At 37.4% G+C, this 23,390-nt stretch overlaps 1 protein-coding gene and 1 pseudogene across 1 annotated transcript in view; both read left to right on the plus strand.

Moving 5' to 3' along the window:
* Nucleotides 1–7,585: 7,585 nt before the first annotated feature.
* LOC101635433 lies at nt 7,586–8,182 on the plus strand (annotated as a pseudogene).
* Nucleotides 8,183–12,015: 3,833 nt separating this feature from the next.
* Nucleotides 12,016–23,390, plus strand: part of ARHGEF4 (Rho guanine nucleotide exchange factor (GEF) 4) — an 80,874-nt gene continuing 69,499 nt past the window's right edge. The window contains exons 1-2 of the mRNA XM_012725733.1: nt 12,016–12,153; nt 13,084–13,191. Coding sequence (XP_012581187.1) covers nt 12,016–12,153; nt 13,084–13,191 — 246 coding nt within the window. The remainder of the gene's footprint in view (nt 12,154–13,083; nt 13,192–23,390) is intronic.

Here is a 23,390-nt window from a genome sequence, read left to right on the forward strand (position 1 = left end):
GAGCCTGCTGTGCAGCGCTGTGACAGCCATTTCAGAGGCCCGGGTGTCCCCTGGTGGCCACAGGTTGCATCGAGCTCTTTTCCTCGCGCTGAAAGAGCAGGAGGCTATTTTGAAATTGGCTCTGGATTTAATGAGGCATAGGGAAGTTGTTGTTTGTCTCTGTTGTAGCCTTCTTGGTGCCTCTGGTCCAGCTTTATAAACACATTCTGGGCTTTTCCACTTTTACAAATAAGCAAGTATCTCACTAAATAATCTCCAGCAAGCTGCAGTGCTCTCCAGGATTTCCTGATCGGTGGAACAGATGCTCTTTTCTACCCAGTCAGCGCTGTTCTTATTGTCAGCAAACCACAAACCACCACCAGGTGGCGGTGTAAGAGTTGGTCTGGGTTTCTCCCCAGTGAAAAAGATGAGAGAATCAGTGTGGGTTCAGGATGACTCAGCAGGGCGCTGGACTGAGTCAGTTTCCTGTTCCCCAGGTTTCCAAGGGGTCCAGGCAGCAAACTCAGGCCTAACATTCCCTGGGGAAGGTTGCCTCTGCCTGTGGGCCTTCTTTTCCGCACAGAGTGAATGGAAGACAAAATATGCTCAGACTTCCATAAAGGGTACCTTGAGGACTTACTTAGCTAGTGGGTAGGATTATGATTTTTTGTTTTAAAGATTTATTTATTTATACATACAGAACTGGGGTACAGGCCAGAGGTGCAGGGCGGTGAAAGGATTCACCAGAGACAGAGTGGGGAACAGAACAGGCAGATCGAGGAAGTATACTGCTGAGGGGAGCAGTAGGTGGGTCAGGAGAGGTCTGCCGCGCCATGTGGATCTCCTCCGGGGCAGGCGGGGATCGAACTCATGCAGAAGTGGCTTTAGCTTCTTAGTGCTGTGTTTTAACCCGCTGCACCACCGGGGAGGGCCGGATTATGATTTTTTATAATCAAGGCAAAACTCTTTTACTGCACATTCACATGCAGTTATAAGAAGCAGCGCACAGCTCTGTCACGCATTTTTTCAGTTTTCCTCAATGGTAGCAGCTTTCCAAACTGGCAGATACTGTCCAGGTACATATTTCCCTCACAACAAGCATCTGCCCTGTTGCCCTTGTTTAGGTTCAAACCCTCCATTCCCAGCCCCCTTCAACCACTGACCTGTTCTCCATTTCTATAGTATTGTCATTTCAAGATTATATAAGTGGATTCATACAATATCTAACACTTTGGATTTGATTGTTTTTCTCTTGCCTTGTTTTTCACTCAGCATAATTCTCTGGGGAGTCATCCAAGTTGTATATATCAATAGTTCTTCATTTTTAGGGCTGGCATTCCATAGAATATGTACCAGTTGGACTGCAATTTACTTATTTTAAAACATTTGAATCATTTCCAGTTTTGAGCTGTTATGAATAAAATTTCTATGGGCACTCATGTACAATTTTTTTTTTAATCAAACAGACATTTTCATTCTCTGGGATAAATGCCCAGAAATGCAATTGCAGTTTATGTCTTTTGATGGGTGGGTCTGTTTCATATAAGTTGTCAAATTTTTGTGTAGAGAGTTATTTGTAGTATTTTCTTATCTTTTGATGCCTGCAGGGGCTGAAGTGATGTTCCCCATTCTGTTCCTGATGTCTTCTTTTTCTTTGTCATTCTTACTAGCTTGATTTTTCTGTTGTTTTGTTTTTCACTTCACTGATTTCTGCTTTTTAAAAATGTTTATTTTTGTGAAGAAGAACTGGGGTGTAGGCCAGAGGTGGGATGTGCTCTTCTTGATATGTGTTTTGTGGGTATTTGGAAAAGACTATTGCATTGGGTGTGGTTTTCTATACATTTTTATTAAATCAGTTGTTTGATGTTATTGCTGAGCTATTTCCTATCCTTGCTTATTTTCCATTTAGTTGTTCTATTATTTGTTGTTTAAGTACTGTGCACTAACTGCACTGCTGGAGCACCTGTTGCATTAATTGTTGCAGAGGGATATTGACTGTGTTGCAGATCTGTCTACCTCTCCTTTATTGCTACCAGTTTTGCTTCATCTGTTGTGCAACTGTTTTGGAAGCACATTTCAGATTACCATAGCTGCTTGGGGGTTTAATCCTTTAATCATTATGTGATATTCTAGATTCTGTTCTATGTCTGGTCATTTTCTTTGCTCTGAAGTCTAGTTTATCTAATTATAAAATAATCATTTTTGCTCTCCTTTTACTAATGTTTGTATGATATATCTTTAAACTTTTATGTATTTTAAACCTACCTATACAGTTCCATTTGGAGAGAATTTCATGTAAACACCATGTATCTGGGTCATGTTTTTTTTTCAGCTTTTTTTTTTTTTTACAAAAGTTTATTTTTACATCATTTTGTACATTCTTTTTTCCATCTCAATTGTAATACCTGCGGGTTTCCCATCACCAAGTCACCCGTGTGCCATCACCATAATCCCGTGCATTTCCCTCCCCCCCCCCCCCATTTTTGATCCCATTCCCCACTCCACCCCCGTAATGTTTCTAGTATATATAGTTGTTCGTTATTATTTTCTCCCCTGGTCCTTTATACTCCTGCTATGAGTGAAACCATCTGGTATTTTTCTTTTTCTTTCTGGCTTATCTCACTAAGCATGATCTTTTCCAGCTCCATCCAAGTTGCTGCAAAAGACATGTGTTTCTCTTTTTTGGTTGCTGAGTAATATTCCATTGTATATATGTACCACATCTTTTTAATCCAGTCATCTACTTTTGGGCATTTGGGCTACTTCCATGTTTTTCCAATTGTAAATAAAGCAGCAATAAACTTGGGGATACAGGTATCTTTTTAAATCAGTGTTTTTGTGTCTTTTGGGTAGATACGTAGGAGTGGGATTGCTGTCTGGGTCATGTTTTTTAATCTACCCTGCCACAATTTTTCATTGCTGTAATTAGACCATTTGCATTTAATGTTGATAAGGCCAAGACTTCCATTTTAGTCTTTGTTTCCATGTGTTCTCTCCTTCCCTTCTTTTTCCGCCTTTTCTCACCTCTCATCCTCCCCTCTACTCTCCTCCCTCTCTTTCCCTTTTCCTGTCTTTCTGTGGACTTCAGTTTAACTTTTTAACTATAGACTTTATTTTTTACAAGCTTCAGATTTAAATGAAAAGTTAACAAAAAGTGCAGAAAACTCATATATTCCTCCTCTCTCACAGTTTCTCCTACTACTAACATCTTGGATTAATGCAGTACATGTGTTAAATTGATGGACCAATATTCATACATTATTATACTAAAGCCCATAGTTTACCTTAGGGATCACTCTTAGTATTGTACAGTTTTAGGGATTTAAAAACTTTGGTAATATCGTATATCCTCCATTACAGTATCAAACAGAATATATCTTCACTGCCCTACAAACCACTTTCCTCCCTACAACTCCTGACAACCACTGATCTTTTGTCTCTATAGTTGTATTTTTTCCTAGAATATCAAATAGTTGGACTCATACAATAAGTAGTCTTTAAGGATTGGCATCCTTCACTTAGCAACATACATTTTAAGACTCTTCTATCTTTTGTCACTTGAAAGTTCATTTATTTTTTATCACTGAATAGTATTCCATTGTATGGGTTATCATAATCCGTTTATCCATTCAACAACTTAGGAACACCTTGGTTTTCAGGTTTTAGCAATTGTGAATATAGACATTCTTGTGCAGGTTTTATAGAGCTCGTTTTCAAATCTTTTGGATAAATAATACTGAGTGCATTTACTGGATATACTGAAGGTAAGGGTATGTTTAGTTTTTTTTTTTTTTAAATATTTATTTATTTATTCATACAGAACTGGGGTACAGGCCAGAGATGCGGAGGGTGAGAAGATTCACCAGGGACAGAGTGGGGAGCAGAACAGGCAGATCCACGAAGTACACTGCTGAGGGGAGCAGCGGGCAGGTCAGGAGAAGTCTGCCACACCATGTGGATCTCCTCCCCGGCAGGCGGGGATCGAACTCATGCGGAAGTGGCTTAAGCTTCTTAGTGTAGTGCTTTAACCCGCTGCGCCACCAGGGAGGGCCCTGGGTATGTTTAGTTTTATAAGAAACTGTCAAGGTGTCATCCGTAGTGGTTGTGTTATCCATTTAGGAATGCCTGAGAATTCCTGTTGTCCTGAATCTTTGTCAGTACTTGGCATGGTCAATGTTTCAGATTTAGCCATTCTATTTGGCATGTAGTGGTATCTCATTGATTTTTTTTTTTCTCTCATTGATTTTTTAATCTGTGATTTCCAAATGACATATGCTGTAGACCATCTTTTCATAGCCTATCATCTATATATCTTCAGATCTTCTTTATACTTTTTAATTGGATCATTTTATTTTTGAATTTTAAGAGGGTGTTTGTGTATTTTAGATACAAATCCTTTATCAGATATATGTTTTTCAAACATTAACATCCAGTCTGTATCTTCTTATTCTATTAATGGTAACTTTCACAGGACAGACATTTTTAATTTTAATGAAGACCACCTTACTTGTGTTTTCTTTCATGGATTGTGATTGTGATGTTATTTGCGAATATCCATTGCAAACCTATGTCCAACTATTTCGTCTCCTATGTCATCTTGTAAAAGTTTTATAGTTCATTGTTTTGCAGTTGGATCAATGATCCATTTTGAGATTTTAGTTTGCAAAAAAGTGTAAAGTGAATGTCTCTATTCTTCTATTTTTCATTTTTGTGTGTGTGTCTGTATATGTCCTGTTTTTCTACCACCATTTGTTGAAAAGATTATCTTTTCTCTACTCTATTGACTTTTGCTCCTTTGTCAAAGACCAGGTGGCTATTTGTCTGACTTTACTTCTAAGTTCTCCATTCTCTTCCTTTCATCTATCTGTCTACCTTTCACTGATACCACATTTTCTTAATAACTGTAGCTTTGAAGTAAGTAGTATTTTTAGTAAGTCATACCATAACACTGTAGTATTTAGTAAGTAAATAATACTGTTCACTACAAATATCATAGCTACATGATCTTGAAAAGTTGCTAGACAGTCTTAAGGTGTTATTGTGTGAAGTCTCTGAATTAATTTTTCTTAGTACTATGTTGGTTATGTTGTGTCTTTTGACTTTTGCTATAAACTTTAGAATCATAAACAGTTTCCGATCAAATCCACAAAGTATCATATTGGGATTTTTATTAGAATTGTTTTGAATCTAGATACCAAATTGGGAAGAACTAAATCTTAAACATGTCGAATCTTCCTATCCATGAACATAGAATATCTCTCAATTTATATAGATCTTCATTAATTTCTTTGTCAGAATTTTATCATTTCCCCCATAAAGATTTTGTACATTTTTCATTAGATTTTTACCTAGGTATCTCATATAGGTAATTAATCAGGGGCTAATGTAAATATTATTTGTGTTTTCAATGCAAATTCCAGTTGCTGTTTGCTGGTATATAGGAACTCTATTGACTTTTGTATATTAACCTTGCATCCTGAAATCTTGCTATAATCATTTGTTAGTTTCAGGACTTTCATCATCATACTATCACCATTATCATCACATTTTTATTATTGATTCTTTTCGATTTTCAACATACCAATTTTGTGGTATGTTGTGGACAATTTTATTTCTTCCTCCAAACCTGTATACCTTTAAATTTTCTTTTCTTGTCTTGAATTAACTAGGACTCCCAATGCATAATGGGAGTGACAGAAAGGATCATCCTTGACTTTTTTCCTTTTCTTTAGAAGGAAAACACCTGGTTTCATATTATTTGAATATGATGATGGCTATTGGATTTTAATAGATGTTCTTTATCAAGTTGAGGGGGTTCCCTATATTCCTTGTTTGCCGAGAGGTTTTGTTTTTGATCATGAATTGTGTTGGGTTTTGCCAAATGCTTACTCTGAATCTATATGGTCATGTTATCTTTCTTCTTCAGCCTCCTGATGTAATGGATTACATTAATTGACTTTAGAATATTGAACCAGCCATGCATAATATGAACATACTGTAAAGTATTCTGTAAATGACCTTTCTTTGGTTTAGCAAACAAGAGAGCCTAATCATCTACATAGACTTGTGAAGCAGCTATGCAAATTGTATTTCCTTTAGGTAACCGACTTTTCCATACTTCATGAATGATCAGGAGCCAGATAAAGAAGAATTAAACAATAGGTACCCACCATCATCACAGTGCATTCTTTTGAAAGGGAGAGATTTAAACCCAGTGTTGTCTTCTGCTATATTTAAATAACATAAAGATATCTTTAGGTCAAAACAACTTAGAACCAGAAACCCACCATGTCAAGAAAAATTATAATTTTAATGTTGATAACTCATTTTTCCTATATATATATATGTGTGTGTATACATATATACATCTATACATGTATATATGTACACGCATATATACACACACATATATATACATGCATATACATACACACACATATAAACTAAGTTCAAATTTGTGAGTTTTAACAGGTCTCACAGAGTATTGTTGTATTGTTTACTGGATTTGAATCATCACTTCAATTATCTAATAAGCTTTGTCTAGCTGCCATTAATATTTATATTCTATTTAACAATTTCTAGGTCACATTTGGCCTTAGTATATAATTCTTTTATACATTGTTGGATTTGAGTTGCTAATATTATATAAGTTGAGGAATTTTGCATCTATGTTGATAAAAGATATTGGTCTATAATTTTCTTGTAACACCTTTTTTATCTATTTCTAGTATTAGATTATTACTAATATAGTAGGATGAATTAAGAATGCTTCTCTTTGCTTATCTTTTCTGGAAGAGATGATAAGAAAACTCTTATTATTTGCTCCTTAAATTTTTGGTAAAATACCCCAGTGAACCCATCTGTACCATGTGCTTTTTATTTGGGAAAGTTGTTAATTATTGATTTAATTTCACCAATAGATATAGACCTATTCAAATTATTTCTTCTATTAGTTTTGGTACAAATCCATCTGTATATTTGAAGCATTTGGTCCATTTTGTCTAAGTTATCAGACTTGTGGGAATATTTTATATTGTAAGTGTATATATAAGTACATATATGCTATAGGGATGGGCACTTGGAAGTCCATAATTTTTGTTTTTTAGTGAATTAATTCCTGGATTATTAAATGAGAAACATTTTGGGCATCCTAATAAAATTACATCCCATTAAAAAAGTACTTATTGCCCATTAAAGCATTTTGTAAGCATAAAATTATTTGTACTATTGTTTTATTATTATCTTAATGCTCATGTTTGTTGGAATTTGACTGTTACTAATTTGAAATCTTTCTATTTAATGTATGCACTTATAACTGTAAATTTTCCATCTTAGCTCCACTTTCACTGTGTCACATAGGTTTGGTATTTTGATTTTGCATTTTCCTTAATGTCTTTTCTAATTTTCCTTTTTATTTCTTTGACTCACTGGTTGTTTAAAAATGTTTGATTTGGAAGAATAGACGCTGCTCTGGGCCGCAGCACCTGACCTCCCCAGGACCCATGATGCCCGGGGCCCGTGGCAGGGTGCAAGGAGCCCGGCTTGAGACCCCTGGAGCTGAGCGCTGGCTCCCTCGCAGTCTCCCAGGCCCACCCTAACTGAAGAAATGAGTACTGGCCCCAAGCAAAAGTACAGTATATTCTCTGAGTATGGCAAGGTTGTAAAGGTTACTATAATGAAAGATACAGATACCAGGAAGAGTACAGGGATTGCATTCATTTTGTTTTTGGACTAAGATTCTGCACAAAATTGCACAAGGGCCATAAACAACAAGCACTTACTTGGTAGAGTGACAAAAGCCAGCATTGCTATTGACAACGGAAGAGCAGCTGAGTTCATCCGAAGGCGAACCTACTTTGATAAATCTCAGTGTTATGAATGCGGGGAAAGTGGACACTGAAGTTATGCCTGTCCTAAAAATATGCTTGGAGAACGTGAACCTCCAAAAAAGAAAGAGAAAAAGAAGAAAAAGAAAATTCCTGAACCAGAAGAAGAAATCGAAGGAATAGAAGAAAGTGAAGATGAAGAAGATCTTGCCCTTGACAGCCTTAGTAAGGCCATAGCTTTCCAGCAAGCCAAAATTGAAAAAGAACAAAATAAGTGGAAACCCAGTTCAGGGTGTCCCTCAACATCAGATGATTCAAAATGTCTGAGGATAAAGAAAAGTACTTATTTCAGTGATGAGGAAGAGCTTAGTGATTAAATTGTATTTATTTATGTAAATAACATTAAACATAATTAGTTTTTTTTAATCTTGGAATACCAAGGTCAGTGGTGACTAAAGAGTACTCTTAGAATTTGAGCATAAGAATACTTAGTATCAAATAGCTTTTGCTGTAAAATAGTTCATAAGAATTGAAAAATAATGTTGAAGTATGTTTCTAGCTTGCCTCAGCAGTGTAATAAAAAGAAATTAAGATTTGTGGATGACCTTTAATCTTGAAGCTTGACTAGAAAGAAAATTCTGTGACAGTAATGCTGATGTCATCCCCTAAAAAAGATAGGTAGTAAAAAAATGTGTTTGAGAGGTTCATTATAAAGCTTATTTGTGTCTGGTTGATTTACATGAGGACTTGTGAAAAAAGTTTCCTCTTTAAAACACAAATTTCATAAAGACTGAAAGAGTTGAATGATCTATTTTTTTACATGTTAATAAAATTTTCAAGAGAATTTTGTTCTTAAAAAAATGTTTTATTTGGCTTTAGTTCAAGATGGCAATGTAGAAAGATTCTGAAACTACCACTTTCCAATGTTGCATCAAAGCTATAGCCACTTTTGGAATATTTTCCCCTGGGAAGACAATAAAACTAAAAACAAACTAAGCAATTCCTTCACACAAGGCAAGTGAGAAAATAAAACACACTAAAATAGGTAGGAGAGGCTGACACAATCTCACAAAATACACAGACCCTAACATTGTGACCTGTAATTAGGAGGGAACTCAAAACCAGGAGCTCCTATCAAAAGATTGAAGGAGGGCCCTCCCTGGTGGCGCGGTGGGTTAAAGCACTGCACTAAGAAGCTTAAGTCACTTCGCATGAGTTCAATTCCGCCTGCCCTGGAGGAGATCCACATGGCGGGGCAGACCCCTCCTGACCCACCCTCTGCTCCCCTCAGCAGTGTACTTCGTTGATCTGCCTATTCTGCTCCCCACTCTGCCCCTGGTGAATCCTCACACCCTCCGCATCTCTGGCCTGTACCCCAATTCTGTATGAATAAATAAATAAATCTTAAAAAAAATTGAAGGATTTGAACCTCTATCAAGTACTCCAACTTTTAAGACCTGCACCTGTCAGACAACCTCCAAACCCTCAAAACCAAGAGGGCTGGATTTCCTAAGACCCACACGATTATAGCAACTGAGAAACAACTCTTAAAACACTTTGCTAGCAGACTTACTTGGCCTTAGGCTTCAGTATAGAAATATCTATTTGCAAAGCAGTGCCTAGATGTTTGTGGAAGGGCTCTTTTATTAAGTGTAAATCACCAGCCTGAGGGGCAGGAGGCCTATGGGAATACTCTTGGTAGATACAGACTGGTGGGACCTCTTTTTTTTTTTTTTTTTAAGATTTATTTATTTATTCATACAGAACTGGGGTACAGGCCAGAGTTGCGGAGGGTGAGAGGATTCACCAGAGACGGAGTAGGGAGCAGAACAAGCAGATCATGGAAGTACACTGCTGAGGGGAGCAGCGGGCGGGTCAGGAGAGGTCTGCCTCGCCATGTGGTCACCTCCGGGGCAGGCGGGAATCGAACTATTGCGGAAGTGGCTTTAGATTCTCAGTGCTGTGCTTTAACCCGCTGCACCACCAGGGAGGGCCGGGACCTCTTTTTTTTTAATGTGTTCGGGGTTCTAGATCTTTTCTCCCCAGAGCTTTGAACCTCATCCCCACCATCCCTCTTAGGCTGCACTCCCCATTCTGTGCACTCCAGAGCACCAGCATGTCCTGGAGGGAAGGGTTTACATGCATCTGTTGTCCTAGTTTTTACCTGGTGCCCCAGTTTTTCTGATACCTCCCAGTGATGCCCCTTGATCACCTGGTGGGCTTGAGGGTCGGGCGTTTCTGGGTCCCCAGGATTGTAACAATAAGATAGTCATGGCTGCCTTCTGCCCTCAGAACACAGACGGCACACTGAAACACACCTGGTGTTTCTCCCAGAGGCCTGTATATTTGTCTTGGAGCTTCACCTGAGACAAAAGCTTCTGATTTGGCTCACATAGAGGGGCTTAAGTAGGTGTCCTCAAGAAATGGAGACTGGTGGGCAGTATCTTTACACTCTCACCTGCCTCACTCCAACTTAGACCCTTGGCTGGTAGCCTGATTTTTCAACTGCTGCCATCACTTGACTGGTGACCAGGAAGGTTTATGTGTGCAGGTTCCATAGGATTGCAACCACGAAGAAAGAGTTCTTAGACAGTTACCACCCTCAGGTCATAGCAAGAGGCAATAGACTCAGGAGTATAGGTTTTTCTATGAAAGAGACTTTTAGACTATCTGGAGGGTCAGGCTTTTAATTAAACACACATCTAAAGACTGACTGATATCCTCTCCAGAGACCTCAGGACAGGCACTGTCTTCACACTCTCCTCTGCAGTGCCCCAGGGCTGCTCTCAAAGAGGCGCTGTTAATTGTTCCATTATGAGCCCTAGTTTTTATGTCTAGTGTCCTGATTCTGCAGCTGCTGCCCAGGCATCACCCAAAGGGATCCCCTGGTTAGCTGGCCCTCTGGGTCAGACGAGCTTTGTATTTCTGGGTTCCATGGGTTGTAAAATCAGGGAGATAATTGTTGACTGACAGTCAGCCTCAGGGCATCACAGACAGTAAATTGAGACAAACCCGAGTCCAATTCTTCCATGCATAAATGAAGAAGAAAAAAAAAAGACCTGTTTGCTTGTCTAGGAGCTTTGACTTGAGGAAAAAGCTTCAGAGTTGGCCCACAAGTAGAGGCCTATGAAGATACTCTTCAGGGAATGGAGGCTAACAGTTAGTCTTAGTGCTCTCCCTCTTCTTCCTCCGGATTACCAGTAACTCCTAGAAAAGAATGTATTAACTCATCTGGAACCCCAGTTTCATGACTGCCCCCCCGGGACACCTCCAAGTCACCATGCTCTGGTTAACAGCAGGACTTCTGCTTATGGTCCCCCAGGAATCGATGCCTTTACCTCCTTTGAAAGCTGCTGTGAGTCCGGCTTCCAATCAGCCTCGTCCAGCTGCTGAAATCCTCCCTTTTGGGACACTGACAGGTCTTGACATAGTCTCAACTACTGGGAATAGAAAAACAAAACAGGCCACTTAGACCATCAAAAGCTTTGAGAGACAGCCAAGCATTAGGACAGGGATGAATGACAATGTTCTTTCACTTGAGTTGCTCTTTCCAAACTAGGAGAGCTGCTTGTTTGGTCTAAAGTGCAGAAACTACAAAGAGAGTCAAGCAAATGAAGAAACAGGAATTGTTATAATCAAAAGAACAACAGATAGTTCCCCACTCTGTCTCTGGTGAAGCCTCTCGCCACTCGTGAGCCTCTGGCCTGTACCCCAGTTCTGTATGTACAAATAAATAAATCTTTAAAAAAAAAAAAAAGAACAATAGATAAACTTACATCATTATGTTGCGTGTTGTCTTGCAAAAATTGCATTTTGTACAAATTTTTGTACAACCTTCAAACAAGTCTATCAGCACCATTTTACCAATAGCATGTGTTTATTTCTTGTCTGTGTCATGTCTCAGTAATTATTGAAATATCCCAAACTTTTTCATTATTGTATTTGTTATGGTAATCAGTGATCTTTGATTGTGTTTATTGGGGAACACCACAAACCAAGCCCATATGAGTCAGTGCTGTGTTTGTTCTGACTGCTCCACTGGCCGGCCATTCCCACCTTCTCCACCTCTCCTTCAGAACTCTCTATGCCCTGAAAGCCTAATGGCAATACTGAAATAAGGTTAACAAATAGCCCAACATGGCTTCTGAGTGTTCAAGTGAAAGGAATTGTTGCATGTCTCTCAGTTGAAAACTAGAAATGATGACGCTTAATGAGGAGGCATGTCAGAAGTAAAGATAGGTGGAAAATGAGGCCTCTGGTGCTGGTTAGCCAAGTTGTGGATACAAAAGAAAAGTTCTTGAAGGAAATGAAAAGTGCTTCTTCAGGGGAATCCAGCAAAATGGTGGAGGTGTGAAGAAGCCAGACTCACCTCCTATACTTATTTATAACCAAACTATATGCAAATAAAAACAGCAATCCCTGGAGGATGACCATAAGACCACAATATGTGTATGAAGAGGGTGACACAGCAGAGGTGGGAAAATTGGAAATATAGCTGTGGGGAATATTTCAGGGGGCACAGCCCAGGAGGGAGGGGGACTGCCTCACTGTTTTTGACCAAAGGGCTAGTGCCGTGCCCATGTTGGGGGCTCTAGAACCCAGAGGCTTCACTGGAGAGAGGGGAACACATAGTTGGTGGACAGGACTTAGAAGTCTTCTCAACAGAGGAGAATAAGGGTAGGGGAACAGCACTGCACCTGTGAGGGTTGGAGCAGTAGATTAATGAATGCAAAGGCAGGAGTTATATTGCCAGACAGCGCCTGGGCTCTTCAAACCATGGTGGAACACCCCACACCCCTCATCAGGGGAGCTGAGGGTAGTGGACAATCTTGGAGACATAGTGTGAGTCTGCAAAGGTGGTGGTGGATACCCTAAACTCGTGTTCCTGGACATGGCTTCCTGGAATCCAAACCTGCTGAAAAGGCTCAAGTGGCTCACTTGTGCCTCTATTCAAAAGAGGCTTTTTTCTACAGCTGGGGCTGTATTATGCCTCACAGGTAGTGGTGGGGGACGAGTGGGAGGAGGGTGAAGTGCAGGGTGGCAAGACCAAGATGACTAGTATATCCTTAACCAAAGTTCAAAACACCTAGGTCCTGGCAACATGCGCAAGTGCCTCTGGGCAGGGCTCTGAAGTTCAAAGACAAAAGGAATAGCCCCCCAGCTCCCTCAGCCATCACTCCCTCTCCATGCTATAAACATTAAGTCAGGTCTGTAATGAAGGTAATCTTTTGTGGCTTGCAAGTGCAAACCTGCACACTCCTCATTCATTTGTAATCAGAACCTGAGCAGTAGCCTGGCTGTGGTGCAAGCCAGCAGCTCTCTGATCGCTTTCCTGTCTACACCCCCAAGGAAGAAGAACTACTGGTCATATAACCCATATGCCAGAGTATGAGAGACTGATGCTAGCCCAAGACTATTTGAAATGATTTAACCACAGGCTTAGCCTAAGTGAATGCATCATTGTAGATCCCACCAACCTGGGTATGCACAGCACCTTAGAAGCTGGAAATCTTGGCACATCCTAGCAACGATCTCTCAATGACCTGCTGTCCTGTCTCCTAACCCCCAGCTTACACTACACCTCTCCTCATCCATATAGGTGCAGAGACATTGGCCCGTGGAATTATAGACACCCAAGGGTCCCAGGCAAGCAACCTAAGATTTTATGCTGTAATCTGTAAATATGATAGTGGTCAATTCAACAGGACAAGGAAAGGAGGCTTTTTATTGCAACCATTATAATTCAAAAAGAGATAGAGAAATATACCAAAAATAAAGAAACAAAAAAAATATGAATCCAGCAAGACTATGTAATTTGTCTGAAAATTTTAAAGCAACAGTCATATGAAAGGTGTTATTATCCATATCAAACTTACAATATTCAAAATAGAAAAATGAACAGTAGAAATGGGAAGACAGTTTACCATAGAGGATATCCAAAAGGCCTTTGGATGCATGGAAATTTTTCATCATTGCTTCCAATAGGAGAGATGCAGGATACAGCATACGATCTCTGTAAGATAACATCTCACCTTTGAGAATGACATATTAAAAATCCCCCAACGACAAGTGCTGGAAAAGATGCAGGGGAAAAAAATGGAACCCTGTTACTCTGTTGGTGATCATGTATGCTGGTATAACTATGACAGAGAACAATCTGGATTTACCTTTAAAAATTGAAAATGAAGATATCATATGACTCAGCAATCCTATTCTTGGCATCAATCCAAGGAATGTAAAACCATTATATAAAAAACTATTTTATCTGCAATGTTTATTGCAGCACTATTTATAACAGCTAGGATACAGAAGCAAAAAATCAATAGAAGATTGGATCAAGAAGATAAGGTGTACTTACACAATAGCCTGCTGTTCAGCCCTAAAGAAAGAAAAATGCTGCTATTGACAATAGAGTAGAAGGTGTTTGATAGGACTATTGATAGTAAAAGAAGCCAAATTGACAAAAGCCAATATTGGATGTTTCAGAGTGGACATTTCAACAAAAGTATTATACTTGTAAAAACTAGTTTCTGAGGTTAAGGGATATCAGCAATAGTGATGGGGAAAATTGTTTTTAATATAATTTTAAAAACTGTCCAGTCAAGTTGAAAACTATGTACAATTTAATAGTTAGAGTCCTCAAATTGATTATAAAATGAGACACTCTGTGGACACAATGTCTAATGAGTTGCCAAGGGAATAATCATATAAACTTACATGCATTTATCTAAACAAATATGGTCAAACATAAGTTGTACAACGGTCATAACATTTATTGAAATAAGAAATTAATTGATCAAAAGCAGCAATACAGCGATTATAGATAGTCACTGGAATATTTTAAACAGTGGACTTACAAAATAACATAACTGAACTAAAAAATACAGAAGAAGGCCTAAGTAGTAGATAAAGCAAAGAAGCACCTGACAGAATAGTGAGCTTGAATGCACAGTGAAGAAAAAATGCATGAATAGATCAGCAAAAAATAATAATGATAATAGTGTAAGTTCTCTGGAATAATCTAAAAAGAAACAATACCCACATAAGAAAGGAACCAGTAGGAGGTGAAGGACAAAGACATGGAAATTTACATAAGACCATGAAGGTTAAGAATCTCTAATAGAATTAAAGAGAGAGAGTGACCGTTTTCCTACTGTTACTGATCACTATCTTCATTCCATTGTGATAGAAAAATACCCTTTTATGATTGCAGTCTTTTAAAATTTAATTGAGTTTTGTTTTGTGACCTAACATGCTCTGTATGTTGGAGAATGTTACATGTGCACTTGCAAAAAACATGATTCTGTATATTTCTGTTAAGTCTATTTGGTATATGGTTTTGCTCAACTTCTTTATTATTCATGTTCTGTCTGGTTCTACCATTTTACAAGTGGTATATTAAAGTTTTAATTGTTGTATCAAAATCTATTTCTTAATTTCTACTTTAAATTTTGTTTCAATTTTTTTTTCACGTTTTTAGGACTGTGGCGTTTGATACCTGCATGTAAAAATTGTTAGCTCTTTTTTTTTTTTTTATAAACCTACATCTTTGTCTTTGTAATAGTCTATTTCCTCCAAATTAGTATAGCCATCTCTGCTCTTTCAGTTAGTGTTTGCATGGGATGTGCCCTTCCTTTCATTTGCAACCAATTTGTTTTTATTTATCTAAAATATGTCTGCTGTAGACAACACAGAATTGGACAGTGAAGTTCTTTTTTTTCCCCAATTCCTCCATTGTAAAGTTTATTACACTTCTTTTTTGGAAAGTTTAAGCCAATTTCTTTTCAATTAATTATTTCTAAAGAGGGATTTCTGTCACTTTCTGCCTTATAGGTTTAATGTTCCTCATTTTCCCCACAACTCTCTTCGTTTGATTGCTTTATTTATAGTGACATATTTTTATTGCCTTTTCATTTTATTTGTGGTTGCTCTATGGATATTTTCCCATATAGTTAGATGGTGATTATATGACATTATAAACTATGACTGTCTAATATTAATTGATACCAAATTACCTTCAATTACATATAAAAATGCTACTTTGTTTGCTTTTACTTCCCTTCCCATAGGGGTCAATTTCTCAAAGACATTTTTGTCATTGACATCATGAATTGTTTTCTTATGTATTTTTTATAGACATTATATATTGATGTGAGTTATATCTAACTCTTTTATCCATTTTGAATTTTTTTTTTGTGCATGGAGTTAGTTATGATCCAACTTTACTATATGTCTGAATACTTTTCCCAACACCATTTGTTTAAGAGACACTTCTCTCTTCATTTTATTGTTGTTCCTGCTTTATTGGAAATTATGTTTGTTGGAAATATATATGTGGATTTATTTCTGGGTTTTCAATTCTGTTCCACTGATCCATGTGTCTGTTTTTACTTCTGTACCATGTTGTTTAATTTTTATTGTTTCTGTTTCTTTTATATAACTTAAAATCAAGTAAAATGATGCCTCCGTTTTTCTTCTTTTTCCTAAAGTTGCTTTAGGGTCATTTAAGGATCCATCTAAATTTTAGTATTTTTTTTTTAAAGATTTATTTATTTATTCATACAGAACAGAGATGCGGAGGGTGAGAGGATTCACCAGAGACAGAGTGGGGAACAGAACAGGCAGATGGACGAAGTACACTGCTGAGGGGAGCAGCGGGCGGGTCAGGAGAGGTCTGCCACGCCATGTGGTCACCTCCGGGGCAGGCGGGAATAGAGCTCATGCGGAAGTGGCCTAAGCTTCTCAGTGCAGTGCCTTAACCGGCTGTGCCACCAGGGAGGGCCCAATTTTTAGTATTTTTTTAAGTTCTAGTAATGTTATTATTATTTCAAGTTTTGTTTTATTGAAGACCATCATTGGAATTATGGGAATTGCATTGAATCTGTATGTCATTGTTGGTAAAACAGTCATTTTATTATGTTAATTTTTCCTAGCTATCAACAGGAAATATCTTTCTATCTCTTTAGGCCTTCTTCTAGATCCTGTTACAGTGCTATGTTGTTTCTAGTGTATAAATCCTTTACTGCCTCATTCCTTAACTCCTAGGAATTTAATTCTTTTTTGATCTAACTATAAATGGTATTATTTTCTTAATCTCTTTTTCTTGTTGTTCATTATCTGTATATAAAAATAAAACAGATAATTAGGGGTTGATTTTATAAGCTTCTACTTTGTTGTATACATTGATTGTTTCTAATAGATTTTTGGTGGAGTCTTTAAGGCTTTCTACAATATGATACAGAATATTTTATTGTCTGAAAATAAGAATAGTTTTCCTTTTCCTTTTCCAATGAATTTCTTTTATTTTGTACTGTTGTCTGATTGCTCTAGATAAAGCTTGTAATACTCAATTAAATAGAAGTGGTGGCAGTGGGCCATCTGCTCTTGTTCCTGACCTTAAGGAGAATCTTTCAGTTTTTCACCACTATGTACAGTACTGGTTATAGGCTTGTGATGCATCACCTTTATTATGTTGAGATAAGTTCCTTCCATTCCCCTGTTGTTGAGACATTTATTCATAAATCTGTACTTTTTTTTTTTCAAATACTTTGTCTGCATTCATTAATATTGAGTTACATTTATCTTTCATTTTACTGATGTAGTATGTCACACTGATTGATTTTATGTTAAATCATTTTTTCATCCCTGAAATAAATTCCACTTTGCCTTTGTGTATGATCCTGGTACATTGTTGACTTCAATTTGCTAGTATTTTGTTGAGGATTTTCACCTTAATAAATAGAGATATTGGTCTGTAATTTTCTTTTTGGGTGTGTCTTATCTGGTTTAGCTATTAGGATAATGTCAGCATAGTAGAATATGTTAGGAAGTATTTCCTCTTCGTGGATTTCTTGGAATGATTTGAATAAGATAGGCTTAGGTTCTTCTTTAAAGACTTGATAAAAATTCACTTGTACTTCCACCTGGCTATAGACATTTGTTTGGGAATTTTTTTTTATTACTGCTTTGATTTTCATTATCATGATAAATCTATTCAAGTTTTCTGTTTCTTCCAGGGTTCAGTTTTCATATATAAGCCATATTTCTCTATAATTTTGTACTTTCCATATTATTGAATTTTTTAACATAGTTATTCATAGTGCTCTCCTCCAATCCTTTGTATTTCTATATGCTATAGTAGTTCCCTCTTTCTTTTCTAATACCATTTATAATTTTTCTCTTGTGTCAGTTGTTAGCCTAGCTAAAGATTTATAGACGTTTAGTGGAACTCTTAGTTTCATTGATCTTTATTTTGCTTTTTGACTTATATTCATTTATTTATGCTCCAATTTAAAATTTTTTCTTCTACTAAATTTATTTATTCTTTTTTTCTTTTTCAAGTTGCTTTAGGTGTACTGTTAAGTTCTTTATTTGGGTTTTATTTTTGCTTCTTCATGTAGGTCTGTTCTGCAGTTCCCACTGAAAATCCTTAAGTTTCCACTTAAAGTCCTTTCCCCCACATCCATAAATTCTTTTCATTTAAGGAATCAGTAAAAAAATTATTTTTTAAAATGTAATTGAAGTAAGGTTGATCTGCATCATTGTCAGTACTCTGTAAATATAGAACCTCTGTCCCCAAAGTGCAGTCCCATGGCATAATCACTACAAAAGCGCCCCTGATCTATCACCATAGCTGCTGTTCTTTCTCCCCACTTTGTTCTCATCCATCCCTACTCTACTTCCCCTTTGGGTACCTCAGTTCTATGATCTGGGGTCAAGATTTAGTTTTAATAGTTAATGTTATCTGACCCTTTGTTTAATTTCTCCACAGTCCACCTTTCAGTGACATCATCTAGTATTTTGTTTTTCCTACTGACTTATTTCACTTAGCATAATACCTTTCAGTTCCTTCCTTGTTGCTGTAAATGACATTAGTTTTTCTTTTTGATTGCTGAGTAGTATTCCATTTTGTACATAGACCACATCTTAGCGATCCATTCATCTGTTTGGGCACTTAGGTTGTTTCCATATCTTGACTACTATAAGTAATGCAGCAATATACCTGAGATGCAAGTTTCCCTTTAAGTTAGTCTTTTTGTATTTGGGGAGTACATTCCTAGGAGTAGAATTGCTGGGTCACACGGTAGATCACTTTTAGTCTTTTGAGAAAACTCCATACTGTTTTCCATAGGAGCCATACTAGAATACCAACATCAGCATTGGAAAAGTGTTCTTTTTATGCTACCCCTAGCCAGCATGGTTGCTTCTTTCTTTTTACTATGTAACTTGTGATTTTAAGAATATATTAATGCTCTTAGTGTAGCAACTCAGGAATTAGATTTCTGCCTTTCCCTGTGTTTTGCCTTATATGTGGGGTGGGAGAAGTATTGTTTAATCTTTCTCATTAAACTACTTTTGAAAGTTGTGTGCATTCACTGAATTCTCTAGTTTTTAACTCATGTTCATTTGATGAGTTGACAGAGATCTCCTTGGATGCCAAAAGCTGAAATAGACAAACCCATAAAAAGTAAAAACAAAAAAAGAAAGGATAACTGCTTCTCCTCATCTTTTAACAGGCTCTGTGCTGGTGCAGGTCCTTCAGCAAATTATCTAGACTTGCTCTGAGCCTGTGTGTGAACTCCAGTCTTCAGTCTTCTCACATCTTTTCTGTGCACACCTTTTCCCTTGGTGTAATGCCTTTCTGCATTCCCATATATGTGCTTTTGAATTTTCTCATTTCCCAAAGCACCTCACCCCAACTTCTCAGGACTTTACACGGTCCATTGTCTCCTGAATTTCTTGCCATAGACATCTTTACCTTACAGTGCCCCTAGCCCATTTCAGAGTGGTGCCCACCACTTTCCTCTGCAGTGTTCTAAATTATTCGGGGTAGAAATGAGCATTGATGTCTTTTAGGCTGCCAGACTTCCTTTTCCTTTTCCTTGGAATGGGGACTGTATACAGTGCCATATCTGTTATGTGAGTCAAAAAAACTTACTCAGCAGGCCTTCCCCGGTGGCACCTTGAGTTAAATAAAGCACAGTACTAGGAAGCTAGCTGCTGCTTCAGCACGAGTTTAATTCCTGGCCAGGGAGGGTGACCCACATGGTGTGGCAGACCTCTTTTGTCTTACCCGCTGCCCCCCTTAGCAGTGTACCTCGTCAATCTGCTCCCCACACTGTCTCTGTTGAATTCTCTCCCTATCCCTGCACCTCTGGCCTGTACCCCAGTTCTGTATGTGTAAATAAATAAATCTTTTTTTAAAAAAGAAAACTTAGTTAACAGATTGCCTTTTTTTGTTTTGCGGAAAAAAATTCAACTCAAGGATATATGAAATATATATGTCAGGCATTTCTCTTCTCCCTTTCCACCATTGAAAACACTGTGTTCTCTTATATACACCTTTCTAAATTTCCTGTGAGGTTGTTGACTCAGTTGCTCAGGCCTGGGGAAACCAGGCAGAGCTGGTAGCTGGATTAACCCAAATCTAGAAAGGGGGGAGCCAGGTAGGCAGGGGCAGTGTGGAGTGACTGCTGCTTCTCTGAGGTGTCTAATAGCAGTGGTCATTTGGAGGCAGAGGCCTGCATTAGAGACTTGGTTCTGTCTCTAGTTGTATAAGATATTTCTCCATTGTGCTTATGAGAATTAAAGAGTTTCTTAATATCAAGTCCAGAATAATGGATTATCCATATTAAAAGCTCAACAAGGACCCTCCTGGTGGTGCAGCAGGTTGGATTGCTGCACTGCAAAGCTAAGTCGAGCCATTGAGGCTTCAGTGCAAGTTCGATCCCCGGACCTAGAGGTGACCCACATGGCATGGCAGATCTCTCCTGACCTGTTCGCTGCTCCCAGCAGTGTACTGTCTCAATCTGCCTGTTCAGCTCCCCACTCTGTTTTCTGGTGAATCCTCTCACCACCCCTGCTGTACCCCATTTCTATATGCATAAGTAAATAAATTTAAAAAAAAAAGCTCAACGAATGTTACCTAGTATCATCATCGTCATCATCATCATCACCATCATTGTTTGAACTTAAATTGATATAATATGTGATGTGATGTTTTAAAGACAAGAAGTAGCATGGAAATTCTGGGAAGGCTCTCTAATGATTTCCCCAAAATAGTATAGAAACACTTTTTGAAGGAGTCAAGAAATGAGCTGAACTGAAGAATATAAGTAGTGGATATGAACAAACAGAGGAGTCTAAGAGAAACTCGATTTAATTTAGCTTGATGGTTAGAGAGTACAGACTCTGGAGCCAGATTGCCATCATTAGATTACTAGTTTTGCAATTTACTAGCTATTTAACATCCATAAGTTACTCAACGTCTCTACACCTCAGTGTATTCCTTTGTAAAGTGGGGGTGATTATATCTACCTCAAAGGCTGTGATTATGATTAAAAGCACTTAAAAGAACTCAATAGTCATTAATATTGTTATCGAGCTTTGTCCCTAGAATGAAATAGATTTGTACAGCTAACCTGCTATTTGATAGTATTTATTAGTCTTTTCAAAAGCTATTCATGTTCTGGTCTTCTCTGTTATGTACTGGGTTTCTATTTTAATTTGTGCTCTGAGCTTTGTTATACTCCTTATTTTTGTACTCATCTTTTAACGTCTTGAAAATGCTGTCTAATTTATTGATGTTCAGACTTTCTTTCTAGTGTTGAAGGCTACAAACTGTGTCTCTAAGTAAAGCTTTGGCTGCATCTCATATGAGTTTTCATTTGTGGTATTCAAATAGTTCAATTTTAATTCAGTTCATTTAGTTCAAAATGTTATCTAATTTCCCTTGGCATTTTTTCTCCTATCTATGCATTACTATATAATGCTTCCTAATCTCTAAATATATGAAAAGGAGTCTTTGTTACTAATTGACATTTTTTCTCCTATCTATGCATTACTATATAATGCTTCCTAATCTCTAAATATATGAAAAGGAGTCTTTGTTACTAATTCTACTTTAAGTGCTATGGATCAGAGAATGTATGCTGAATTATTTCAGTCTTCTGAACTTAGTAAGCATTATGATATGAGCTCAGAATACTTTAACTTTATGCTATTACTGACTTTTTATATTGTTGTCCTGTAACTAACTTCTATGTTTTCTTTCTTAGTCATACTATATGTTATTATTGTTATTAACATAGTCCATGTGCATTTTTTACTCACTTATTTATATTTTGTTTGTTCTTCATTCTTTCTGCCATCTAGGTTTCCTCTCCTGTGTGATAGTCATCTTTCAGACCTACCTTAATAATTTTATGCTAGTGGCGAATTTTCTCAGCTTTTTATTTTTTTAAGTTATTCTTATTTGCAAGAAGTGTTTTCACTGAAAATGACAATCTGGTTTGTCAGCTACTTTTCAGCATATAGAAGCAACACCACTGTGTCCTGACTTCTGTTCCTGCTCTTACCAGTCTTATTCTTTAAAATTAAGTGCTTTTCTCCTCTTTGGTTGCTTTTAAGATCTCTCCACTCCTCTTATTTGGAATGCTTTTCAGTTTCTCTCTTTTTTGCCTATGGATAGATTTCTCTTGTTATTTAATCAATGCAAGATTTCTTGGACTTCTTAAATGTCTGGAAAGATATCTTTTATCAGTCTGAAAAATTTACCAGCCATTAATACTGTAAAAGTTGCATCCTGGCCATCTTCTCTCCCTCTCCTTTTAGGCTGAAGCTTGCTAGACCTTGCTTTATCTTCGTGTCTCTTTAAACACTCTTCCATAATTTGCGATTTTTTTTTCCTCTATGCCATATTTTACAATTTTTTTTAACCTACACTCTCTAATTTGCACTTTAGCTTTATCTGCTGAGTTTTTAATCCTTTTGTTATAGTTTTAATTTAAAGCAGTTATAATTTTTAGGAGTTAATTTCAAGTTTCCTGTTCTCTGTAGTTACTTAAGCTTGTCTTTTGTTTCTTTAAACATAGTATATATACTTGTTTTAATTTTAGGCACTTCATATTTGTTGTCTCCTTTCATCCTCTGGGTTATCCAATGAGGTATTATTAAGTCTGCAGAGGTAAAGATAAGAATACTAAATACTTGTCTCAAGGCAGGTTAGCTCCTTTTTTACCATGTGCCTTCAGTTAGAAGCTGAAACGCTAAGAAATTGAAACCTTTGATCCATAAAGAAGTTTTGAATTTGACCCCTGCCACTTCTCTCCTAGCAGAGCCCTCCCCACAATCTGTAGAAAAGAAGCAGACATTGAACATGGAAAAAAATGCATTTTATGGAGTTAAGTCCTACATCTCCTTGACTCACTGCGAGCTCCCTGAGGGCAGGGACTGTGTTTCATACATCCCTGTGACTCTAGTGCTTAGAACCAACTCAGTAAATATTTGTTGATTACATGATTCAGTGTTTGGGGTTCATAGCTAGGATGCAAATACCCTTGCAAGGATGAATTTATAAATGACGAAAACAGCAATACGTTAAACTCATTTGAGTAGCATTTTTTAATTATCAATTTTAGTTATGAATTTTTATTTTGTTTTAAAGATTTATTTATTTATGAATACAGAACTGGGGTACAGGCCAGAGGTGTGGGGTGGGGGAGAGAATTCACCAGAGACAGAGTGAGGAGCAGAACAGGCAGATTGACCAAGTACACTGCTGAGGGGAGCAGCTGGTGAGGCAGA

This window comes from Condylura cristata, unplaced genomic scaffold (genome assembly GCF_000260355.1).
Source record: "Condylura cristata isolate star-nosed mole 26May11 unplaced genomic scaffold, ConCri1.0 scaffold00002, whole genome shotgun sequence".
Lineage (NCBI taxonomy): Eukaryota > Metazoa > Chordata > Mammalia > Eulipotyphla > Talpidae > Condylura > Condylura cristata.